The sequence below is a fragment of the Pyrus communis genome, chromosome 17 (assembly GCF_963583255.1).
Source record: "Pyrus communis chromosome 17, drPyrComm1.1, whole genome shotgun sequence".
Taxonomy (NCBI): domain Eukaryota; kingdom Viridiplantae; phylum Streptophyta; class Magnoliopsida; order Rosales; family Rosaceae; genus Pyrus; species Pyrus communis.
This window is the reverse complement of record NC_084819.1, coordinates 4271581-4293847: the sequence shown is the minus strand read 5'-3', so window position 1 is coordinate 4293847 and position 22267 is coordinate 4271581. Positions and strand designations below refer to the sequence as shown.

The window sequence follows — 22267 nt, the reverse complement described above, 5'->3', positions numbered from 1 at the left end:
AAACGAATAACTTCCGAAAAATAAAGTGTGTAGCGTAAGAGAAATATACAAAATTGATTGATGTATGACATGAACCACCACTGTTGCTATTGCCGCCTTTCCTTTTGTAGTTGCTTCTCTCTCTCTCCCAAGTTTGCTGTCCGTCCTGCGCTTCTCTCAGTGGAAACCAACCCATACTTTCCTCTACCTCCATTATTCAACTCAGCTTCCCACGTTCCGTTTTCCTTTCTTTTGTTTTCTTTTCCTAATAAAACCCAAGGAAATGCATCTGCCATTATTGTTGTCTTCCTGGGTTGTCTGCTCTCGCAACAAAACGAGCACATGGCCCTCTCTTCTTGCTTTTTCCTCTCTCCACTCTCTTCCATTTCCAAGGTATCCTTTTTTTGTTCTTGTAATCTGTTCTTCCTAAATTATAAAACTTTTTTATTTTTTTTGGTAGTTTTGGATGAATTTATGATCCTCTCGAAATGGGTAATCTCTAATCTTGCATATCGGGTTGAAAGTAGTTATGTTTTGTCCATGGATTTGCAGTTTGGGTGCAGCTGAGCGTTGTTTTTCTTGACCTTAAAGCTACATAATTGTTCTTCTTTTATGGCTGCTTATATGATTAATTTCTGCTGCTGCGGCTTGATGGGTCGCTCGTGTAATTATATTGTGCTTCTGCTGTAAAATAATTCATAACATGTTTGGTTTGGGGGCTTCTCTTACGATTAAACTTCCGTTTCTTATAGATTGACTACGCTAAGAAGAGTGTAGGACCTCGGAGTATTGATGGAAGGAAACAAAGGTTCCCTTTTCTGCTCAGAAGTAGTAACACTGAACTCTTTGGTCATCAGCTTGTGACTGCGGGAGCTCACTTACACATGAACTGGAGTTTTGTCGGAGGTTCGAGAGTTACTGTGAGACCAAAGCATGAGAGATTCGTTCCACTTCGAAAAGTCTCTGGCGTATATGCTTCATGTGACCCCCTCTGCAACTTTAATTCCTTTTAGTCGTTTATTCTTATTATCATTTGTAACGTTGCGTGGTTGATATAACTTTATGTGTATCTTGCAATGTTTGAAAGTAGTTTTATGCCTGTTAGTAACTTGTTTATTCCTTAAAACGTTTCTAGTAACGAAGTCCTAGCACAGAGAGGTTTTTGAGGTACAAATTTAGGATGAAAATGCGCAAGTAACTTATGCTATGCCTAAGTCCAACGAAACTACGCAGATTGGAAAGTCCGTAGCATGTTTTGGGAGTACTGACGTTGAAGTAGCCCCATATGTGCAAAACAATGTAGGAGTAGTATTATGAACAGAGAAAATCTGTAACTAAGAGACCACCAGGTTTGAGCTGCTGAATGTGAGTGTTGCCTGCCTAACTGACTAGATCAAAGCCAGACACAAAACCATCATCTATTGCCCATATGACTTGTTCTATGTTGCATGAGACCGCAACATCCAGTTCTACAAGCCCCTTCCATCTAATTGATTGGTGATTTCCTTGTTTTAGTTTTATGCCTTTGGGTACATATGGTGGTTTGATAACTTTAGGAGTTGAAAATCTTCTTAATTAGTTTTGTCTAACCTGTAATAATTTTTAGCCATTCCATGTTCTTGTGATCCATACGTAACACGTTTGCTGTGATGCCCCTCGTGTTAGTGCAAGGATAAGGGGATGGGGCGGCTGGAGGTAGGCTTAGTTTCAAATATTACTGATAAAATAAGTTTAATGTTGTTATTTTTTTTTCAGGGTTGGCAAGTTCTCAAATTGCTAGCACTGCTTTTACTTTCGGAACAACCGCAGTTCTCCCATTCTATGCCCTCATGGTTCTGGCACCTAAAGCTGAACTAGTATGTTTCTGTATTTATCTCAGTCCTCTGGTTCTCATTCAATGTATCAATTTTTTGTTCAACATGTAGATTAATTATCATAATTCTCGTTTATATTTGAAAGCTGTTATATGATTGTGTTCAATCCTGTGTGTATGTGTGTGTTTTCCCCAAATCGTTACATCTCTTTCCCTGACATACATGCTTGTACTGATGGCACATTTCATCTCAAATTTAGTCTTTGTGACTTTTAAATTCCTCGTCTCTTATTTCGGTAGGTTGAAGATCCCTTTTTTATCATGATTTGCTGGACTTAAACTGATGCACCTAATTAGTTCAAGTCACTTGAAATGCAGACGAAAATTTCCATGGAAAGTAGTATACCGTATATTGTGCTGGGAGTTCTCTATGCTTATCTGCTATACCTCTCTTGGACTCCCGAAACGCTACAGTTGATTTTTGCAAGTAAATACTGGCTTCCTGAGGTATGCATTAGCATATATACTTTCAGTTCTGATAAGTTATGAACCTCTTACATGAAACTTTCTTTCCTGCCTGTCTATTATTTGCAGCTGCCTGGTATAGGAAGGATGTTCTCGAACGAGATGACATTAGCTTCTGCTTGGATTCACTTATTGGTTGTTGATCTCTTTGCTGCAAGGTAGCTCTCTTCCTCTCACTTTGCTGTCTTTGTCCAAGAGTTTCTCGGTTCTAACACTCAGTGCGTTCATTTTTCCAGGCAGGTTTTTCGCGATGGACTGGACAATGAAATTGAGACGCGACATTCAGTTTCTCTTTGCCTCTTTTGCTGTCCTGTTGGAATCGCTACTCATGCTATTACGAAAGCACTGACTAAAAGTGCTGGAAGTTCCAGCAGACGTAATATGCATTGACAGTCGAAGTTTTTCCGCGACAGTCACGATTTTTAGGAAGTTGAAAAGAAAACCTGATTTGAATGAACGAACGAATGAAGATTCAGTTCGTCAGCAATTTACATATATGTTTTCTTTGAAAGCACAGAGCTTATACAATCTTTGATCATATACATTGACAAGTCATTCATTTGTGTGATTGGCATATATTATTACTTTAGATTTCACGTGGGGAGCAAACATTCTACTATGCTCCGGTCTATCATACACCTGAATTTTCGGCTGTTAGATCTTGGTCATTGGATTCTTGACCGCGGATCTAAAGGCCAAAAATACCAGTGTGTAGGACACTCCGAAGCATACTAGATGATACCGAAAAAGAAATGCACGCACTCCATTGCAAATAGAAAACCATAAAACTAACGAAAAGAAAACAACATAACATGCATACAGCAAAACGGACATTGCATGCTGAATCATAATAAAAGTCATGAACAGGCTGATGGGGAAATATAATGTTGCTAAGTTCTTAAGAATTTATGCCCGTGGTAGTGGCGGCGGCGGACATCGCTCTGGTGGTGGCAAGAACTGAACAGGAAAACTAGATTTCGGTCGCGGTGGGGGCGGAGACCGCTCCGGTCGAGGTAGGAAATGAAACGGAACATTAGATTTTGGTGACGGCGGTGGTGCTCTTCTGTAAGCTCTTCTTGATACTTTAAATTCGTCCATGGGAAGGCTGGAAAAACCTTGAGGAGTGGCCGTCGCCGTCGCCATCGCCACCGCCACGGCCACGGCCATGTAACTGGACTGCGACGTTACTACTAGCAGTTGTAGTAGTAGTAGTCCATGAATGAACAAGAAGGTCAGAAAACTTGTAGTGGCAAGCATTTTTGTGCTTCCCTGTTTCCGACTTGGAGTTTGGAGGAGAGCCATAGCTCATAACATCTTATGATAAGAGATTGATGTTTCTATAGCCAAAGCCTCTTACGATTTTCTTGGGATAAAATGTATTAATTTCAATCGTTTGCTTCTTTCAAGAAATAATATTATTATAACAATGTTACGGATGATAGAGTTCACCTCGAGACGAGTCAAAAGACAAGGCAGCGGAGAGGGAGCCACTCTTAAATTCTTTTTTAGAGCACACTGTTCTAATCAACTTAATTAAATTTGTGAGTGCAACTCTTCTTCTACTTAATTAGTACTACTAGAATTCTTATTCACTTGTGAATAAGAAGTTTTAGATTCGATTCTCGCTAAAAACAAATTCAACCCAAATTATTACGTCTACTAGCCATTATGATATTTAACTCACTCATCCACTCGTTAATAATTGATATGCATTCAAGATAATATGGAACAAGTTCAGTAATATATCTCGCCTTTTTTTTAATTTTCCTTGTCAGCTTATTCTCTTCACTAATCAGATTGACTAGGATATTATGAAGACATTAATGCTTGATTTATTTATCTGTGTTTTTCGGTATGTTAATTAATTTTAATTACGTAATTAGCTAAAATGATCTACTTTTAAAATAATCAAAATCAAATATGGACGACAAATAGATCATGTATCAACAACAGAACGATGATATAACGACATACTAAAAACGAATCATTTCAGAAACCAAATGTCAAAAACTGATCATTTCAGCCAAAAGACTCGTCGTAATCTCGCTCTTGCGCTTACGCGCCACTGTCTAGAGCAGTCATGAAAAGCACAAAGTCGATTCAAGTGTCGACTTCATTACTATAAGATGGCAAGTCCTTCTGCCTACTTAACCTTGATGTGTTCCTACAGTAATAAATCAGCAAGAAAAACATGCAACAGAGGTTACATATTATTCTCTCGATTGGTGTTGTTCTCGGCAGCGTTACAATGATATGAGCCATCAGACATAAAAAGGGAATGCGATTGTCAAACAGCAATTTTGGGGTCGTTGATCATGAGAATAACACTGCATTTTGTGCCTCGAAGAGGCGCAAGTAATTTGAAGCAAGAACAACCGGGGGAGATGCACAGTCAATAATAGGACTCCCACTCCCAATTTCAGTCTATACTTAATATGGCGCGTGTCACTCAACGTCTACAGCTGCTGAACATGGTTAGTGATTTCTTCTGGGCAAGATTGGGCTTGTAAAAGCTCCAAACGTTGGAAAGGATGAGTAAACTGCAATATGTAGTCTTCATCTGTAGGCACACATGCAAAATTAGCACATTTATTAAACAAACGCACCATCTGACTGCTGAGAAATCGAATCTCACTACTTGAGCTATGAAAGAAAGGCTACTGAATTCCTGGAAATAAAATGAGTTTTATAGAATATCGAACAGACTCATGTGGTAGTGCTGTGTTAACCGTTATAAATAAAGTTGTAATGTTTCGTGTGCCAGATGCAGGAGTACAAGTTATGCATTGATTTCAAAGTTCTGTTTTTCTTTTAACTAAAGAGTGGAGGAAGAGGAGAGAAACGAGAAAGAAAACAGAAGAATAGAAAGAACTAAACCTAGAAACAATTTAAAATTGCTTTCAGTTTTATTTCTGTAACCATATATGTTTTCTTCATCTTCTCTCACATTTCCTCCTCCTCTCTTTCTTCAATTAGAAACTAGAGAATCAGGTTCTCGTTTATGCTTTTTTCTATTTGAATGGGAAACCAATGAAGCTGAAGGGAAAACGTAGACAAAGATTAAAGAACTCACTCTCTTTTACTGTCCCATAGAGCCAGCATAATACCTCATCAGCAAATGCCAAGCAAACTCCTCCCTGCCAACAAGATTCATTAGAAGCGACAACCAGTTTCATTAAGCATTTATTCAGCGCAACCATGAGCGATAAACTTCATAAATACTAAGATCGTTAAATCAAATTTTTTCAGTGTGACGATTAGGAAGGTGGGTGGTATGATCAGAGAGTACATCACTGAAAACAAAATTTACCTGCCAGTAGTTCTTCATTTTCACTCTGTGTGTTATATCTTTGGTTCTTAGTCTCTCTGTGCGGACAAGTTGACCTGCATCATTCCTGAAAAAAGGGAATATATATAAATTGAATAATTTTGTAGAACAGAATATCAAAGTGCTACCACAAAAAAACTCTTCCAGGAACAAGTAACTGCACAATGGAATATATAATTCATGTGTTTCTATGCAAATTAAAGTTATTTGTGTCAACTTTATCAATTACCATTCTTTTGCGCCTTTTAATACACATAAGCCACCAACGAATGTAAAAAGTTAATTGTCTACCGAGTAAGAAAGTAAAAGGCTTAAGTGGCAATTTGGGTTACCTAAATCCAATGACGATATAGGGAACACCCGCTAAGAATGATTGAATCTGCACCAAAATTAAGAGAAATGTTAACTCTTTTTACAATTACAGATTTTACAGAAGCCTGATGAAAATATAAAAGACGGGTTAACTCTTTTACAAAAAAGCAGATGCTTTGAAATATAAATAGGAAATGGACTATAGACAATGACAACCAATTCCTTGAGAAAACTAGACAAGACTGAGGTACAATCTAAATTCTGCAACTATGCATGTCAATCTCTAACAAAAGCTATTGAAGACCCTGTGTGTTTTTACTTTGTAGGTAATAAAACAGTAATGTACCCAAAATTTGAGGAGCTTTTCTTTCTCAAACTCGTACTCTATCTTATGGTTGTCCAACTGCACAATTTAATGAGAAATTTACAGTCAGTTACATAAGAAAACTCAGAGAAGAAAAAATTTGCATGTAACGGAAAGTAACGAAAAACAGATCTCAACCTCATGGCTTGTCTTTAATTCCACATAAAACCTCCTTCCATCATCAGTTGAATCACAGCAATCCATTTCAGCACCCATCATAATACGATGAGCCCCTAATTTTGTTTTGATCACAGAACAGTATTCAACATTGGCATCAACATGATGTATCGGTCCATCTCCTCTTCCTGGATCTTCAGTGGCAAGACTCTCAAAACAATACCCCCAGTAACACCTAAGTTGAAAGGATAACATTGCATAAAGCACGCCTAAAATTGAGAATAAGCAATAACAGAAAAATGCATCTAGGCATGATTAGCCCTCTTGAACCGGTTGATGAAGAACAACAAAACATCAGTTACAAGTAGCTGGTAAGTCATGATTAGCCCTCTTGAACCCTAATTAGAGCACACATACATATCTTCCACAATAGCTTTCTGATTTTATCTCTAGATGACAGGAAGCATTTACGCCCAACTTCAATGAAGTAAACCATATACCTTATGAAAACTTCTGCATCTACTCTATATTACATCTCATTACTATATTACAGATTTACAGACAGAATGGTAACACATTTAGCTTAGACAATCCTTATCAAAATTCCCGTTCTTTCATAATGAAAACTCGAAATAGTTGGCTGCTAATCCATCCTTCGGGTACAACTTGAGAAGAAAGGTTTGGAAACATTGATATTCATTCATAAATCTATTTCTTAAGCAGGAGAATTCCATTGATTAAAGCAATTAGCAATTCCAATAACTCCAATAAACAAACCAGGGAAGCAATTCCAAATACTCCAAGAAAATAGTCATTATCATCTAGAAAGACCATTCAAATTTCTAAAGAATGAATAAAAGTCCAGTACCTTCTTCGATCCAACTCAGTCTGTGGCCTTTCGGGTAGTTTATGCACATCAAGATAGACAACCCCATTTCTTTTATGTACTCCCATCTCCCAAGGATCCCTTTTGTTATAAAAAGTGGCCAATATCTACAGAAAAAAGACAGAAGCATATGAAATACAACAAAAAATCTGTTAACTAGTCCAACAAATACCACAGCTTAAATAATTACACTAATAACCAATCAGTTGAAGTACTCTACAGCATTATGTCTCTAGTAAGCATGCATATAGATAATTATAATTATCAGTAACTTGAGTATCCACTAAAAAGCAGTCATCAGAGGCCTGCAGCTGCTTTATGCATTCAACTTCTTGAACATATTCCCTCTTATCCAAAATTACCACACCTCTACACACAGTATGATAACAAACCCACTGTTCATCAGTGGTATCCACTCAAACTAATTAAGAAAATGATCTTCAGAATAAAATAAGCAAAGGGGCTAGGAGATACCTTATTTAGATTGTTGCGATAAGTCTGTCAAAGAGAAAAACATGTCAAGCAAATTAGTAGTTAATAACCCATATGAGAAAATTATAATAAGAAAAGTACAAGTGTAATACACTTCGCACCACAAAATGAATGTTTTGAAGAGGAATATTCTTGTCTCTTATGCAGGCGAGAAGATCACCAAAACCTTGAGAGCCCAAATCTGGTTTACACAATAAAAAAAAGCATATAAATTTGCCAACAAAGATCAGCCCTCATATGCAAAACCAAAAAGAAACAAAATAAACTAACTCCAATTCACATCTTATAATCCCAAAAAATAATTTAGACAAAGGCATACCTTTCTTCGCAATAAAAGTATCATAACCTTCATTAAGATCTCTTCCAATTTCTTCAGTAATAAGACGCTTGAAAAGCCTCTAATGTGGATAACAGAACGACATGAATTAGTTAGTGATCAGCGTCACTACATATACAAGAGAAACCTAACAAAAGAATGGAGTCAATGGACCATTCAGAAAGCAAGCTACAGTATGCTTACCAAGCTGGTATCGTCAAAGCTGACATCTCCACCTTCTACCCGACTATAGCAAGCAAGCTCACAGGGCTATTGGAGAAAATTATTAAATTAGCAAAGAGAAAAAACAACCAATGTACACAGAATGCACCAGCCAATTGACAAGGACAACTTATGAACATCAATAAGTAAGTTTACCAAACTGACACGGATATATATGATTAATGCTGCTCGCATCAGTTGAACCAAAAGGGAGTAAACTAAGAAGTCCAAAATTTGGACTGTTTACTTATATTAGTAAAAATATAAGATTGTGATGCTTTTCCATAAACCCTTGATAAATCAACCTTAAAAGCACTTGAATTAAAAAAGAGAAAGAAAAATAGCATCGAAACAAATGATTACTAGCCTTACTTCCTGAAATGCAACGGCCTTTCTTGACAGTGTTTCTTCACTCTTTGAAAGTAGTTTTAATTCCGAGATAAAACGTTCATCACGATAACCATTAGAGCCACCATATCCGAAATTTTGCCTCTGTTGAAAAGGTCCGCCTCGACCAAGGATGCCTGCGCCTCTATCATTTGGACGTCCAGATTGCCAACGACCACGCCCTGGATTCCCTCTACCTTGATTATTCGTACTGCGTATGACAGGCAATACTGCCAAGAAAAGTTTGATGAGTATGGGGGTTCAACGTACCAACAGTCCAAAGAGAGTAGCAAACTAAGCATTTTAGCTGATACATCAAAAGCTCGTACCTTTTAAGCTAAAGAATATAGATACAGTAACAACTAACAAGTTCAACCTACAAGTATCTAAACATTAACCCCTCCCAGCATATGCAACACTGCAAAGTGAAGAAACGCTGGATGAAACAAAATTACATTCACAAAACCAAAAATAAAAGTACTAGAACAAATTACCTAAAAAATGAAACCTGGAAAAGAAGAGTGGGTGGGAAACAAACATGTAAAACACCAATCAAAGAAGGCCAAGCCAGAAAATCCATCAATACAACTTAATAAGCAACCAAATCAGAAAAATGCAAGATACCCACCATAGAAATGCACTTGGACAAAGCTACAAATATCATGAATTTAACCTTAAGCAGCCAAATCACCAAAATTCTGAGTACCCATTTTTTAACACAACAAAATAAGTAACCAAATCACCAAAAAAATACTACACCGCCATGAAAAAGGTAATTACCAGGAATAGGGAAAGGGCTAGTAGCAGGGGTTTTACAGTAATCTTCATTGTCAGAGCCAAACAGATCCCTGTCTTCCTCCCCAAAGTAACCCATATTGCTGTACTCATTGTCGTCCTCGGCAGCGTTTGAATAATCAGCCTCTTCGCCATTCTCTACTTCTTCTTCACCTCCACCGCCGGCGCCACCGCCACTGCTTGCGCTCGGGCTATTCCCACTGCTTGACTCCCCTCCTTCGTTCGATGAAGAAGAAGCCGACGATGACGAAGCCGACGACGACGTCGAAGCCAACGATGAGGAAGACGGTGAGGATGAGTGGGCCCCATCTTGTTTATTACCATCACCGTCGTCATCGTAGTCTGGGCCGAAGATATTTTTGTGGTGTTCTGAAAAATCCATCGAAAGAGGATCGAGGACAAAATCTTCGTGGGTTTTGCTTAGAATTTTCGTTTCAATGATTTCTGTGTCTGTGTATGTATATGTGTATCAGTGTATGTGTATGTGGGGTGCGTGGTTTGGAGCCGGAAATCGAATGTGGGAGACTGAGTTCGTGTGAAAGGTGACTCGGTTTTGAGTTGGACCGGTATTTAAAATATGAATATAGGTTTTTTTTTTTTTTTTTTTACCAAATAAAATATGAATATAGTTGAAAATATTAATATTCAAATTTATGAAAAATTGATTGATATATCGATATTAGTTGGCTTCATTAGAAATTAGCATTTGCCTACACATTTTGTACGTATGAACACATTTTTTTTAGAAAATGAGAGGGAGAGAGGGAGAGAGGGAGGGAGAGAGAGGGGGAGAGAACACGAAGGAAGTAGGAGGTTTTTTTTTAATTTTAAATATTATAAATATTTTAACATCACCTGTAGGTGAGGTTTCAATAAAAATAAAATAAAATTTGGACATGTGAAATTATATTATTGCTCATCTTTTTTTTTTTTTTTTTTGTGTGATAAAGGACTAAGTTGTCTTTTCATCATTTTTTGGTTGACAAAGAGGGTTTCATTAATTAATAGAGATTATAAAAAACTGTAATACAGTGGGTGTATCAACTTAATCAGATTTAGTCGAAATTAGAAGAATAAAAATTTAATTCAAAAGTTCGAAATATGCATGAGTTTCTGGCAACATTTTTACAGTGAATCAGTAAATATCGTCAATATTCATTGATTTTTTCTATATGTCGTATATATAGGGTGAAGTTTCCATTTCATCCTCTTTCCATATCGATCATTGATTTTACGGATATTTGACAAAAATATCTACACTTTCATGGATATTTTAAACACTGGTTGTGAAGATAAAGAGGGGTATTATGAGTCCACCGGTTAACGGGCTCAAAACCTAACTTTCATTTTCATTTTTGTTTTCTTTCTTTGCTGTTTAGCTAACTATATTTATTTTATTTTTTTCTTTAGATAGCTTTGTTTTATACAATGATAAATTTACATAAAGGTTTAGGATCGGACCTGAAAACAGTTAGATGAGGCGACCACCTAAGCCTCTCGATTTTGGAAGCCTAAAATTGTTCTTATAGTAATTTAGTTGAATAATTGTATTTGTAATGTAGTTTGTCGGCAATTGGCTTTGGGTTAGTTGTTCGACGCTCCTTAGATGCGCCTGTAATTTTTTGGTTTTCTTTATGTTTTCCATTTTTTCATGTGGGTGTGAATGGGAGAAAATAAAGTGTGGAAATAATTTTTGAAATTTATTGGTGTTCAGTTGAAAATTTTTTAGTTTTTGGCTCATGTTTTCACTCTCCCTTCCATGTTTTTCTTATATCTTGTAACTATTTTCATCTCCTGATTTTGGTCTCTCTTTTAATGGTGAAAAGAGTCTTTGTGATTGTGGCTCCTCCCCCTAACACACCCCGACCGGAATTAAGTTGATAATGAACTCCACTTCACGACCCGGTGGCAATCCAGGTAAATCGTCAGGAAAAAAGTCAGGAAAGTGTCTAACTACCTGAACATCTTCCACACGAGCAGGATTCTCTTTCGTGACCATCCAAGTAGCCTTTACAACCTTTTTTCAACCGATTTGCCCTCACGGCTGAGATAACTCCATGCTTTAAACCGCTCTGTTCACCAACAAACGTGACAATAAGCATGTCCAGTCGATGAAAGGTAACAACCTTTTGATAACAATCCAACTTGGCACGATTATAATGTAACCAATCTATGCCCAAGATAACGTCAAAGCCAATGATATCCAAAGGAACGAGATTGGATGGCATCACAAAGTCCTCGATAAGAACGAGACATCCTTGGTACTCCCAATCAACATAGTAAACTTCACCCTTAGGCATCGAGAACTCCAACTCAAAATCGAGGGGAGTGGGATGAGGTTGAGTCTTTTGAGCAAATGTATGGAAAATGACTTAATGTGTAGCACCAGAGTCAATTAATATTCTAGCAAAATGACCAAGAACATTCAACGTACCCGTAATCAAATCGGGGTTATTCTGCGCATCCTGCAAGGTGATATGGTTAACTTAGCCCTGAGCTTGCTATCGGCTTCCTCTGCCCATGTTTCCCTGATTCTTATTTCCTCGACCCTGGGTACCTCAACCTTGATTTGCAGATTAAGCTGCCTGGTCGATGTACCGCTGCTAGAAGCTCCCTCATAATTCTGGTATTGTGCCCTAGTATACATATGTGCTCCACCACTCAAGTACGACGTATAGCCCCCTTAATACTGAGTGTAGCCGCCTTAGTACTGTGGAAAACCACCCTGATAATAAGGATTTGGTGGATACTGATATGTTCCTCCTAGATACTGAGCTACATCACCCTGATAATGATAAGCACCACCATAACTTGTCAGCGTGTAAGCACTAGGTCCTGCAATCTACTGTAGAGGAACTGCATGTGGTAAAGTAGAAGGCTGAGGTTTCTGCTACTTTTGTTGATTTCGCAGACAATTGTTAGCATCCACTGCTTCCTCTCTTACATTCACCGAAATGATTGTTTTTACACCTGCGATGTAATGGAGCATTAGAATTGCTAGGATTCCTCTAGTTCTAAAAGCAGAAACCATATTTGGACTTGTCGCCTCCCCGCAGTGTATTAGAATCTGAACCACCGCTCGACGATCTCGAACTATTTCCACTTCGCTTGAAATTATGGGTCTTTCTAGGGCCAAAGGAAGACTGCCCCCTATTATTGTTCCTCTGAACATTATTATTACCTTCCTCATCATCATCATCATCATCATCAGGGGCGTTCTCAGAGTCCTTAACCCAAAGCAAAACTTCAAAGAATTCCTTATAGGTAGAATAGGGAGTCGAAGTCACCATAGAACGCAGCCGTTTGTGAGTCCCCCTTTTAAAAGACGGAGCACCTCCTTAGGATTTGCGGCAGTCTCAGGACAGTAACGAAATAAATTTGTAAACTTCCAGTGATATTCAGTGACTGACATCTTACCCTGCCTTAGCTCCGAGAATTCATCCTTTTTACGATCTAAATACTCTGGAGGAATAAATCTAGTCTGAAATAGATGCTTGAAAATATCCCAATCCATGGCATCTTCAGCAAATGATGGGCGTGACACCTGAGCCCACCAAGATTCTGCTCCCCGACGAAAGAACAAAGTCGCTGTCTCTACATAGCGATCCGCTGCAAGATTTATATGCCGCTGCATAACTTGAAAGGTATTTTCAACATGATCGAGCCAAATCTGAAATTTCTCATACCCTTCATTGTCATAGAAATTATCTATCTTCAAGCGGGACACAGTCTCCAAGGTGTTCCTCTGGGGAAGACGAAGTGTAGACTGAATAGCCCTGGCAATGGCTTCACCAAATTGCCCAAAGTCCGAAAATTTTACCTCAGAAGGGGCACGTGGCTCTTTACGAGGTGACATAATTTTGACATAAGAGATAAAAAATTATTAGGATCTATAGTACACACGAGGAATACAGGACTGCCTAAACCTATGCTCTAATACCAAACCGACACACCCCGACCGGAATCAAGGCATGATGGCCGTCACGTGAAGATGATGCAGTCGAAAGTGCAAGTGATGTAAGAAAATAGTGAATAAACTAAAACTGAAATTAGAATTTAATTAAACTAATTCAGTGAGTGCGCATAAGTGGTTATAACCCATAACTACAAATATTCAAAGCATAAATAACATAAGGGTAAAGTAGTTGAACAAGAAAGGTACTTATTACACAACTAGAGATAAGTTCCTACGTTAAGATGGAGATATGTCAAAATCCACCAGCTATTCCTCGTATGCCACAAATATAAATCAGCTAACTAGGACTTGGAAGGGCAAAAAACAGAAGAGTGAGTGGGCACAAAAATAAAGGTTTATAAAATCCATTTATCTTTCAATTATACTAACCCCTCGCTGTAAAACAAGTATAGTTTCCAAAATATCATACTATGTATAAGTATGAAAATCAAATGCATGCTCAATGTAAGTCCAGAAGTATGCCACAACAGATATTCTCAACAACAGTATAGATATGATTAAGTGCTGTAATCTATACTAACATGTCAATCGGAGTCACCTAATGTGACTTGTACGATTGCACCTATCGCTCATCAGTCATATGCTAACACACGAGCCGAAGTCACCTAATGTGACCCGTACGACAAGAATAGGTGTCATAATAATAGCTCTAGTGATACGATCACGTGAAGACTAGCGCTATGCTTGAGTCACTTGCGAGTCGGAGTCACCTAATGTGACTTGTACGATAGGACTAGCACCTACTTGGATCCAAGGCAAGCGTGCGGTGCGGGAGGTGAACATACACGTAAAGGGCTAGCCCTGGCCCTGGGCAGGAGCACGAACACCGGGGTGTAGCAATGATGAGCAGACTATATGTAAGCATGACATAATGATTCAATCATTCAATTCATCACATAACCTTACCTGGGCTTACCTGCGCATCCCGCTTTCACATTAGCATTTCAAACCATTCACATCAATTACATGCAGGTAATATGCATATGGATATGCCATGATGCAATATAAAACTCAACCATGTCATAGCATTTAGAAAAATATATAATTCGTGGCATAAATGCATAAGACCATTTAAAAACATTTATGGAAACTATGAGGTATATACATAATATACAAAAACAAAATGCCCACTCACAGGTATGTCATAGGGTCATAGCCCCCTAGTCTTGCTTGTCCACGTATGTCCTCAGGGTAAGTCTCCCCTATATGCGAAATAACTAATAAAAATTACTTAACTAACACATATACGAAAAACTAGGAAAAACTTCCCATAACTTGCTCAAACGGAAGGTTTGAATATACCAAAATGTTCTACTCCAAGTCACGAACCTACACGTAAAAACCACTTGTTGGCTAGAGGCGCCCTCATGCACCGTCCAACCCATGGCTACACGCGCAAGCATGTGCATTGCAGGTGACTAACGGAACAAAGGAATATTCCGTCTGAATTGAAAGAATATTTCGTTAAATAGTAACGAACATTAACAGCGTTACCTGTCACCGTCTGCAACTTGAATTTTCGCCGGAAACTTTTGAAAGTCGAAAAACAGTCGAAGATTAGCCTGAAAATAGCTTGATAGCTCCGACCAAAAGTCAACCTCTTGAACTCACTTGTTTCAACGCCAATGACTCACCGAAACTAGTCTAGGACCCTTAAGGAGTTACCTAGAAGTTTTTCTGAGTCTTGAAACTTTGTAACTTGGCTGCGATCATGTCGACACAAAAACCACCGAGTCAGAGCATTGACCACTCAAAACTCAACCAACACGTGATTTGAGGGTATGGTTAAGTTCATGGTGACGAGAGGAGTCCAAATATATGGTTTTCAGGTTCGATCTGTGAAGAGATAGTGGTGGTCTTCTTTGTTGCAGAGAAGAACAAGGTATGGGTTTGAGAGAGAAATGATGGTTCTGATTGGGCAGAGAGAACGAAGAGTCTGATTGGGTGCCAAAAAGAGGGAAGAAAACTGATTGGTGAAAAAAATAAGGCACATATCAAATTTTAAAGAAGTAAAAGGATAGGCTTTTATAGATTTCCGACAGTAAAAGCAAATCAGAAAATCTATCTGGAATAGTGTTTCTAACATTGATAAAATTAACGTACACTCGTAATAGCGTGTGTAGTTTAATTACGATAGTGAGAAAATAATTTAAAGCTGAAATCACGTCCACGTCACTTTGATAACAAGGGCAGAAATGATAATTCACATACTCGGGGAGAAATTACATAGAAGACAGGTCGTCACACCCCCACTTTGTCAAGGAGACCATTTGGATCGGTGATCATTATTCAGAATTGAGGTGTTGGTCTGTGAGGAAGTGTCTTTTCCTTATTGTGCTTGTCAAAATCAAGTAAGTTAAACAAATTCTTAAAATTTAATCCCTAGTTTCAATGTATTCAAAAAAAAAAAAAAATCCCTAGTTTCAATCGTAATCTTATTCTTAAGAAAGTAAAGGCCCAAGTATTTAAAAATTTACTTGGTGACCGAGATAACTTTAGAATTCAAAAAAGACTAATGGAGGTGCAATGGAATGAGAATTGAGAAGAATAAAGATGTCGTAAATGCAGTGGAGACAACGAGATAAGAGACGAGAAAGAAAGAGTGTCATTCTTTTTCCTTGGTGCAAAAGTGAATACTGTATCATGGGTTAAGTTCATTATTTAGCTTAGTTAGGCTAAAACAATGATGGATAATTGGTCGTAGATAAGTGTTACATAAGCAAAGTAGATAATAAAGCAAACAAAATTATATTTGAGGACCAGTGCTCCATTTTAGGTTAAATTTTGAGATCAAGTCGTAGTTTTGAGTGAAAGGAAATAACTTTATTTTCTGTAAAAAAAAGTTGTAAAAAAGTTCGATATGTTTATAATTTGACAACCCGTCCATAATTTTACGATTTTATTAATTTTAAAAGAGTGAATGGACAAAAATGTGCCTAAAGGAAAAATTGTTGACCTTCATTAACTGTCATTTCGGGACGCGTATAAGCTCTTAGGTTGCCGTAACCTCGAAGTACTTAACGTTACGAATGTGTAGGCGCAAGCGGAATCGAATTTGGAGATACGATAAATATTTTACGAAACTACGAAACTTGAGGGTGTTTTATAAAATTTGAATTTTGGGTACTTTATTATCTTAATATTTTCTGAGGGGATATTTTAAATATTTTATAATTTTTCTGGCCCATGGGGCCCAAACCCACACAAACTCTCCACTCTCTTCTTGCCATGTTTCCTTTCATCCACCATAAACTGGGACTCTCTCTCCTCTCTATCCTCTTTATCATCTCCCGTCTCTCTTTCACTCTAGCTCTCTCTTCCCTCTGTACAATCACCAGTGCCACCTCACCTCACCGACTCCAACGACAACATCGAGTTCACTCTTCCCCGTGAACCAGCACCACCATCATCACTTCATTCATTTTCTTAAACCCACTCCAAAAACCTGGAATCTTGACAGTGATAGAGACCACTGTACACTTCCCCTTCAACAAACCACCGGCTAGTTTCGATGATGCCGAGCAATGTAAGGTTTAAATCACATATTTTTGCCTCCCCCGCCTCATTTTAACGACAATTGACTCATTAGACGTGAGTCTTGGTGGCGTTATTGTAGAAACCATCTCGGGGAAACTATTTTTCCAGTTTCTGGCAAAGTCCACATGGTTACATGTTGTTTTACCACGGTCGAGGAAACTAAAGGTATATTCCAATCCCTTGTCCCCAAAGCTTCAATTTGATAAATTGGAAAGCTAAGGTTAGTGAAGATTTTGAGTGGTCGGAGCTGGGATTTTTCCCGGTAGTTGCAGCATCAACTGGCAGGAGAAGAAGAGAAGAAGAAGAATGTTGTAACTGGCCGGAGAAGAGAAAAAAAAAATAAAAAAAAATAAAAGAGGAAGCCCTGATCTGCGACCTGGATCCAAATTCGAACCTGGATTTGGCCCAGCCCATCTCTGAATTAAGCTTGGAATATTCCTTGTGTTAACTTTTTCGAAATTTTCTCGAGAACCCTCTTAGGCTAATTCGACGCCTTAAGTCCGTTTTTGACATCCATTTAGTGAAATTCTGAAGTTTTGACATAGTTGACCACCAGAGCATCTCGGATGACTTTTTAGGGTTGACCGTTGACTTTTCATTGACTTTTTACGAAAATTGCCTAGTACCCTTCTTAGTGTATCTTAATGCTCTGATTCCAAATCCGCACTCCGTTTTCCTAAATTTAGTCATTTTAGCTGAGTTTTACTAACGGGTCCCAATATTATGCTTAGGTGCAATTACCACCGGAGACTCTGGCTTTCTCAGTTCGAGCAGTTGCGATCTCACGAGTATCTGTGAGTGAGTCTTTTCTTTTATATAGTATATATATAGTTGTTAGTTTCCATTTATACATTTCATAAAGAGTTTTCTACAATTCGCCTTGATTAGTGTGATGTTTATTTACGTTATTTGCTCATCGTGTGATGCACTGGTGCTAGTACTCGCTCGGGCTAGGGCCAATCTTTCACATATATGTTCACATCGCACCGTATGCTCACTTTGGATCCATTGTAGGTGCCAGTCATGTCCTAGATTGCTATAGGCAATTAGAACTCGTATGTGATGCGCATAGCGCTAGTATTCACATGATTGTAGTACTAGAACATAAATCATTATTACACCCAGTCCTATTCATGTCAGAATATCTCTGCATAAACTTGTGTGTCAGCATATGTCGATGAACACTCGTTATGATATGTTAGTTTATGCGAGATTACATACTACTGAACGTTAGGCATTTATTTACGAAATATTGTGACTTATTAAATTCTTGTGATATTGCAGGCTACGGTAAGTATTTTCACACTATACGTAGTATGTATATTTTGGAAACTATATTCGTTTTACGGCAAGGGATTATTATGTTTTCGAAAAAGTTTTTACAAAGCCTATTTTTAGGCTCACTCAGACACTCACCCTTGTTTTTTCGCCCGTCCAAGTTTTAGTAGCTAAGCTTTCGCATTGACGATGATTCTTGGCAAATTTCAGTATAGGTGGTACCTTCGATGATATAATTCTCATTCTATTTTGTTGTACTTTACTTATACTCTGACATCACGTGTGAAATGTGTTCATTACCGCTCACGAGCGCACTCTTATATTTAGACTTTTAGGTTTAAATTTATCCACATTTTCCACATTACTACACTTTATGGCTTCGTCACCCTCCGGTGTTGCCCAGCACAACTCGATTTGAAGTTCAGATAGACATTCCGGTAGGGGTGTATCATATAAGACTATGCGTGATAACCATTTCACTTTTTATTTTTAAATAATAACGAAAATAAAATAATTATAAGAACGAAGAAAATAAAATGAAAGCCCAACTCCATGCCACGCGACTCTCACGTGTTGGGTCGAACCGAGAAAATATTCAGGGAGTCTCGCGACTGGGAGAGGAAGCAGAGCAGACTCAGCAGGGATGGAGGGAAAGGCAGTGAGAGGCGAAGCAATGGAGAGCATATCGGAGAGGCTATCGTCGTTGGAGGATCTCTACTTCCCTCGTGCCCTACAATCCAACGCCCTCAATCCCTCTGAACGCAAGGCTATACTCCTCGACCTCCTTTCGAGGGACGTCGCCGTTTTCCTAGGTACCCTATCTCTATATCTCTCACATGTCTGTGTTTGGTATGCTGATATCCAATGTCTTTTAATTAGGGTTTTACAGTACTTCTTCACAGGCTCACAGCCCCTAACTTTCTGCTTGGTTACTGGGAAAAAAGAAAAAGAAAATTGTTCCTTTGGTTTCCGAGAAAATTGAGGGGAGGGAAGAACAAATTGTGGTAAAGCTGATAAATTAGTGTAGTGGTGATAGGCTTTTAGCTCAGCTACGCGTTTGAAACCAAGAATTTAAGGATGATTATTTTTTTTAATTTCTATTTTTCATAATATTCATTGGTTTTGGATGCTTAGAGAATTGAGATTAGAGAATGAATTCTTAGCTGCATATTTGTATGTTTCTTTGTTTGGGAATCTCACTTTAGCAGGGGCAAACTGGTTCGAACTACCGAAATTAGACTGAATTACAGAACAATGTCTTCTTTTTTTTATCAAAATTTTTATGGGAAGCTGATGGTTTAAGTTAATTTTATTTCCCATTCTTCCAATACCCTTTTTCTTGATTGTTTATTTTATTTGTCCAGAACGTTATGGTTCAAAATTGACCTTTGATGAGCTCCGAGAGTTTGATGCGCTCCATGATGATTATGAAATCAATTGGCATGTGAAGCATCTTAAAAGCTTAATGAGTCCAACATCAGATGAATTGAAGTCAAGGTCAGTTACAGTCAAGAACCGGAGGCGAGCATACCTGAACAAATTGATGTTTGACGGGAATTATTTCTCAGAGGACTCAATGAGAGAGAGAGAGCCATACTTGCATCATGAATATGTTGGGAAGTTTCAGGATCCCATTGGAAGGACCATGGCCAGACCCGGAGAAAGGTGGTCGGACACGTTGTTGAGGAGGGCAGAGGAAGCAGTTTTGATTTCAAAGATTAGAGGGGAGCAGCAGAGGTTGGGTGTTCCTGAAAGTGATTGGGTTGGTGGTGGTGATAGAAACCAGCAAGAAGAGCAAGAGGAGGAGGAGGAGGAGGAGGAAGAAGAAGAAGAAGAGGAAGAGGATGAAGACAAAGAGGAAGCTGTGAGGGCTGACAGAGGCACACAATCTACCGAGGTAACTTAGTAAACAATTACAAAGTTATACTTGCAAAATTGATAAGTCTTGTTTGTTTATCTATATATTTATATATTTAATATTTGTGCTGACTACCACATGATAAAAAATGAAAACAATATGGTGATTTTCTGTATTCTCTGTTGAATTTTGGAGTATTGTTCTATGAGATATGTAATGACCAAAATTGCATGCATAAAATCTGTCTATTTATTTATTTTCCTTTTTAAGTGGGTTATAATAAAATCCTAGCTATGACTTCAGATTTTAGACCCCTCTTGCCCTGCCTTTCTTCTGTTAACTATTGTATTATGCTGCGTATAGATAGCATAATACCTTGATTTTCTTATTTGTTGCATTTGAGTCGGTTTTAAAATAATTCTTACAAATGAGAAGAGGTGGTAACGTAGTTGTGAGTGTTGTGACACTGTGCTCTACTGATGAAACGTTAAGGCCCTGTTTAACAACTATCTTGTTTTCAGTTTTAGTTTTCATTTTTTTCCCTAGAGATACAGGGAAACTATATGGGAGGAATGCAGAATGGAGAAGGGTGAAGGGAGGTGGTGGGAGGAAGGAGGGAGAAATGAAGGAGATTATATGAAAGCAAAATCTTGAAAGAGAAACCCACTTAATGTTATTTTCACTTTTTGGGTTTTATTATTTATTTTGTGCATCAATTCATTAACATTTCTTCCACTATCCTTCCTTCACCCTTCTTCATTCCTCTTTTCTCCCTTGTACTTTTCCGATGTCTATAGCACAAAAGGTGAAAAATGAAAAACTAATCATGAATGGTTATCAAACAGCCCCTAAAGATTGTAATAATCTTCAATCAAGTCGGTGAACGTGCTTTCTTCATGCTTGGTCTTTGGTTCTTGTATACTAATGATTTAGTTGTCTAGTTGACTCTATTAGTTGTTCCAAATCATGCAGGTTGTTCTAACGTTTTTAGATTTGCCTTGTTACTTATAGATGCTTATCGATCATCCAGTTGCACCCAACGGTGCTCAAACTATGGATAATCGAGATGTGCCCAATGGTGCTCAAACTGCAGGTCAGTCGGATGGGCCCAACGGTACTCAAACCACCACAGGAGGGCACAGTGAGAAAGAAACTTTATCTGCGGCAGAGTTGGAAGATCAGATGGACCAGTTCACCCACATCATGCAGCAAAAGTTTTTGTTGGGAGAAGATTCCGAGTACTTAGATTACACACAAATTGACAATGACGAAACACTGGATGATCACTGGCAGAGGGAAGCCAACCATGATGCTGAGGAGAAGTACTTTGCCGAGGATTGAGAAGAATCAAAGTGCATCCATTGTTCTCCAGTCTGCTCTAACTGAAAGCAATACTCTCAGTGTCCTTGAGAGTTCGGTTACCTAGAAATCCAGTTGTAAGTATACGCCTAGTTTCTCTGTCACTGTACATTATGTGTGTCACCAGCACTTTGTTTTAGTTGTTTGCCGGCTTTTCAAACTTAAACATCTTCAGAGTACTTGAAAAGTTGTTAGTCTCGACCGATTTAGATTATGCCGATGGAAAGGTACTACAAAGCTCAAGTATGTTCTCAAAGTTTATCCTTGGTATTATTCTACCACAGTATTTGCCGATGAGTGAACATTCTGAATGTAACCACATGGATTGTGGATTGGTATTTTCCTGTCCTGTCCTTACCATGTGATTTTTGCCAAATTTATAGAGAACACCGTACAGGGCATAGGTACAACGTTGTCGTAGCTTCCCATGTTAATAATATGATGCCTTGCGTAAGTCTGTTTTGCACTTGATTATTGGTTCGGGATGCCAGGCTGGCGGTGTAACCGTTCCATGGAGATGGAGGTCCTTCTCCATCAATTGAACTTGTACCCAATTGAAACACAAAATCATAGTGATGCATATACACACTGTTTAAAAGTAAAGTGACGTGTTTTAATGGGACATATGCAGCAAAACCTGTACTTTTGTATCCGAGTCCGTAAGTTATGGGGAGTTCGAGGTTTTTTTTTTTTTCCTACAAGGAACTTGAATTTATAGGCGGT

At 38.3% G+C, this 22267-nt stretch overlaps 4 protein-coding genes across 6 annotated transcripts; 2 read left to right on the top strand and 2 right to left on the bottom strand.

The window, feature by feature from the left end:
* Window positions 1–105: 105 nt before the first annotated feature.
* LOC137722506 (protein ABA DEFICIENT 4, chloroplastic-like) lies at window positions 106–2876 on the top strand. Its single transcript, XM_068461521.1, has 6 exons — window positions 106–372; window positions 732–960; window positions 1735–1835; window positions 2171–2299; window positions 2387–2475; window positions 2554–2876. The coding sequence occupies exons 1-6, from the start codon at window positions 322–324 to the stop codon at window positions 2705–2707; spliced, it is 753 nt and encodes a 250-aa protein (XP_068317622.1). The 5' UTR covers window positions 106–321; the 3' UTR covers window positions 2708–2876.
* A 1415-nt stretch (window positions 2877–4291) lies between these two features.
* LOC137722716 (NAD-capped RNA hydrolase DXO1-like) lies at window positions 4292–10066 on the bottom strand. Its single transcript, XM_068461785.1, has 13 exons — window positions 9522–10066; window positions 8727–8971; window positions 8337–8402; window positions 8136–8214; window positions 7918–7997; window positions 7799–7822; window positions 7307–7431; window positions 6460–6673; window positions 6304–6360; window positions 5978–6024; window positions 5628–5712; window positions 5391–5454; window positions 4292–4877 (listed from the first exon to the last, which is right to left on the bottom strand). The coding sequence occupies exons 1-13, from the start codon at window positions 9916–9918 to the stop codon at window positions 4774–4776; spliced, it is 1587 nt and encodes a 528-aa protein (XP_068317886.1). The 5' UTR covers window positions 9919–10066; the 3' UTR covers window positions 4292–4773.
* Window positions 10067–12550: 2484 nt separating this feature from the next.
* On the bottom strand, window positions 12551–13392 carry LOC137723280 (uncharacterized). Its single transcript, XM_068462438.1, has 2 exons — window positions 12871–13392; window positions 12551–12763 (listed from the first exon to the last, which is right to left on the bottom strand). The coding sequence occupies exons 1-2, from the start codon at window positions 13390–13392 to the stop codon at window positions 12551–12553; spliced, it is 735 nt and encodes a 244-aa protein (XP_068318539.1).
* Window positions 13393–18869: 5477 nt separating this feature from the next.
* On the top strand, window positions 18870–21734 carry LOC137723237 (uncharacterized). Of its 3 annotated transcripts, none has more exons than XM_068462396.1 (3): window positions 18870–19139; window positions 19692–20224; window positions 21279–21734. In XM_068462396.1, the coding sequence occupies exons 1-3, from the start codon at window positions 18971–18973 to the stop codon at window positions 21429–21431; spliced, it is 855 nt and encodes a 284-aa protein (XP_068318497.1). In that variant the 5' UTR covers window positions 18870–18970; the 3' UTR covers window positions 21432–21734. The 3 variants fall into 3 exon arrangements, with proteins under 3 accessions (XP_068318497.1, XP_068318496.1, XP_068318495.1); XM_068462395.1 differs by having other exon boundaries at window positions 21216–21734; XM_068462394.1 differs by having other exon boundaries at window positions 18873–19139; window positions 21197–21734.
* The last annotated feature ends 533 nt before the right edge of the window (window positions 21735–22267 follow it).

What these genes read in the sequence shown, in the direction of transcription:
- LOC137723280 (XM_068462438.1), bottom strand. Translation starts at nt 13,392, where the DNA reads ATGTCACCTCGTAAAGAGCCACGTGCCCCTTCTGAGGTAAAATTTTCG. An exon ending in CTGCCGCAAATCCTAAGGAG is followed by an intron (nt 12,764 to 12,870) that starts GTGCTCCGTCTT and finishes CTTTGGGTTAAG; the next exon opens with GACTCTGAGAACGCCCCTGA.
- LOC137722506 (XM_068461521.1), top strand. Translation starts at nt 322, where the DNA reads ATGGCCCTCTCTTCTTGCTTTTTCCTCTCTCCACTCTCTTCCATTTCC. An exon ending in CACTCTCTTCCATTTCCAAG is followed by an intron (nt 373 to 731) that starts GTATCCTTTTTT and finishes CGTTTCTTATAG; the next exon opens with ATTGACTACGCTAAGAAGAG. An exon ending in GTTGATCTCTTTGCTGCAAG is followed by an intron (nt 2,476 to 2,553) that starts GTAGCTCTCTTC and finishes TCATTTTTCCAG; the next exon opens with GCAGGTTTTTCGCGATGGAC.
- LOC137723237 (XM_068462394.1), top strand. Translation starts at nt 18,971, where the DNA reads ATGGAGGGAAAGGCAGTGAGAGGCGAAGCAATGGAGAGCATATCGGAG. An exon ending in GGACGTCGCCGTTTTCCTAG is followed by an intron (nt 19,140 to 19,691) that starts GTACCCTATCTC and finishes TTATTTGTCCAG; the next exon opens with AACGTTATGGTTCAAAATTG. An exon ending in GAGGCACACAATCTACCGAG is followed by an intron (nt 20,225 to 21,196) that starts GTAACTTAGTAA and finishes TGTTACTTATAG; the next exon opens with ATGCTTATCGATCATCCAGT.
- LOC137722716 (XM_068461785.1), bottom strand. Translation starts at nt 9,918, where the DNA reads ATGGATTTTTCAGAACACCACAAAAATATCTTCGGCCCAGACTACGAT. An exon ending in AGGCCGTTGCATTTCAGGAA is followed by an intron (nt 8,403 to 8,726) that starts GTAAGGCTAGTA and finishes TTTCTCCAATAG; the next exon opens with CCCTGTGAGCTTGCTTGCTA. An exon ending in ACTGAGTTGGATCGAAGAAG is followed by an intron (nt 6,674 to 7,306) that starts GTACTGGACTTT and finishes CTTTCAACTTAG; the next exon opens with GTGTTACTGGGGGTATTGTT.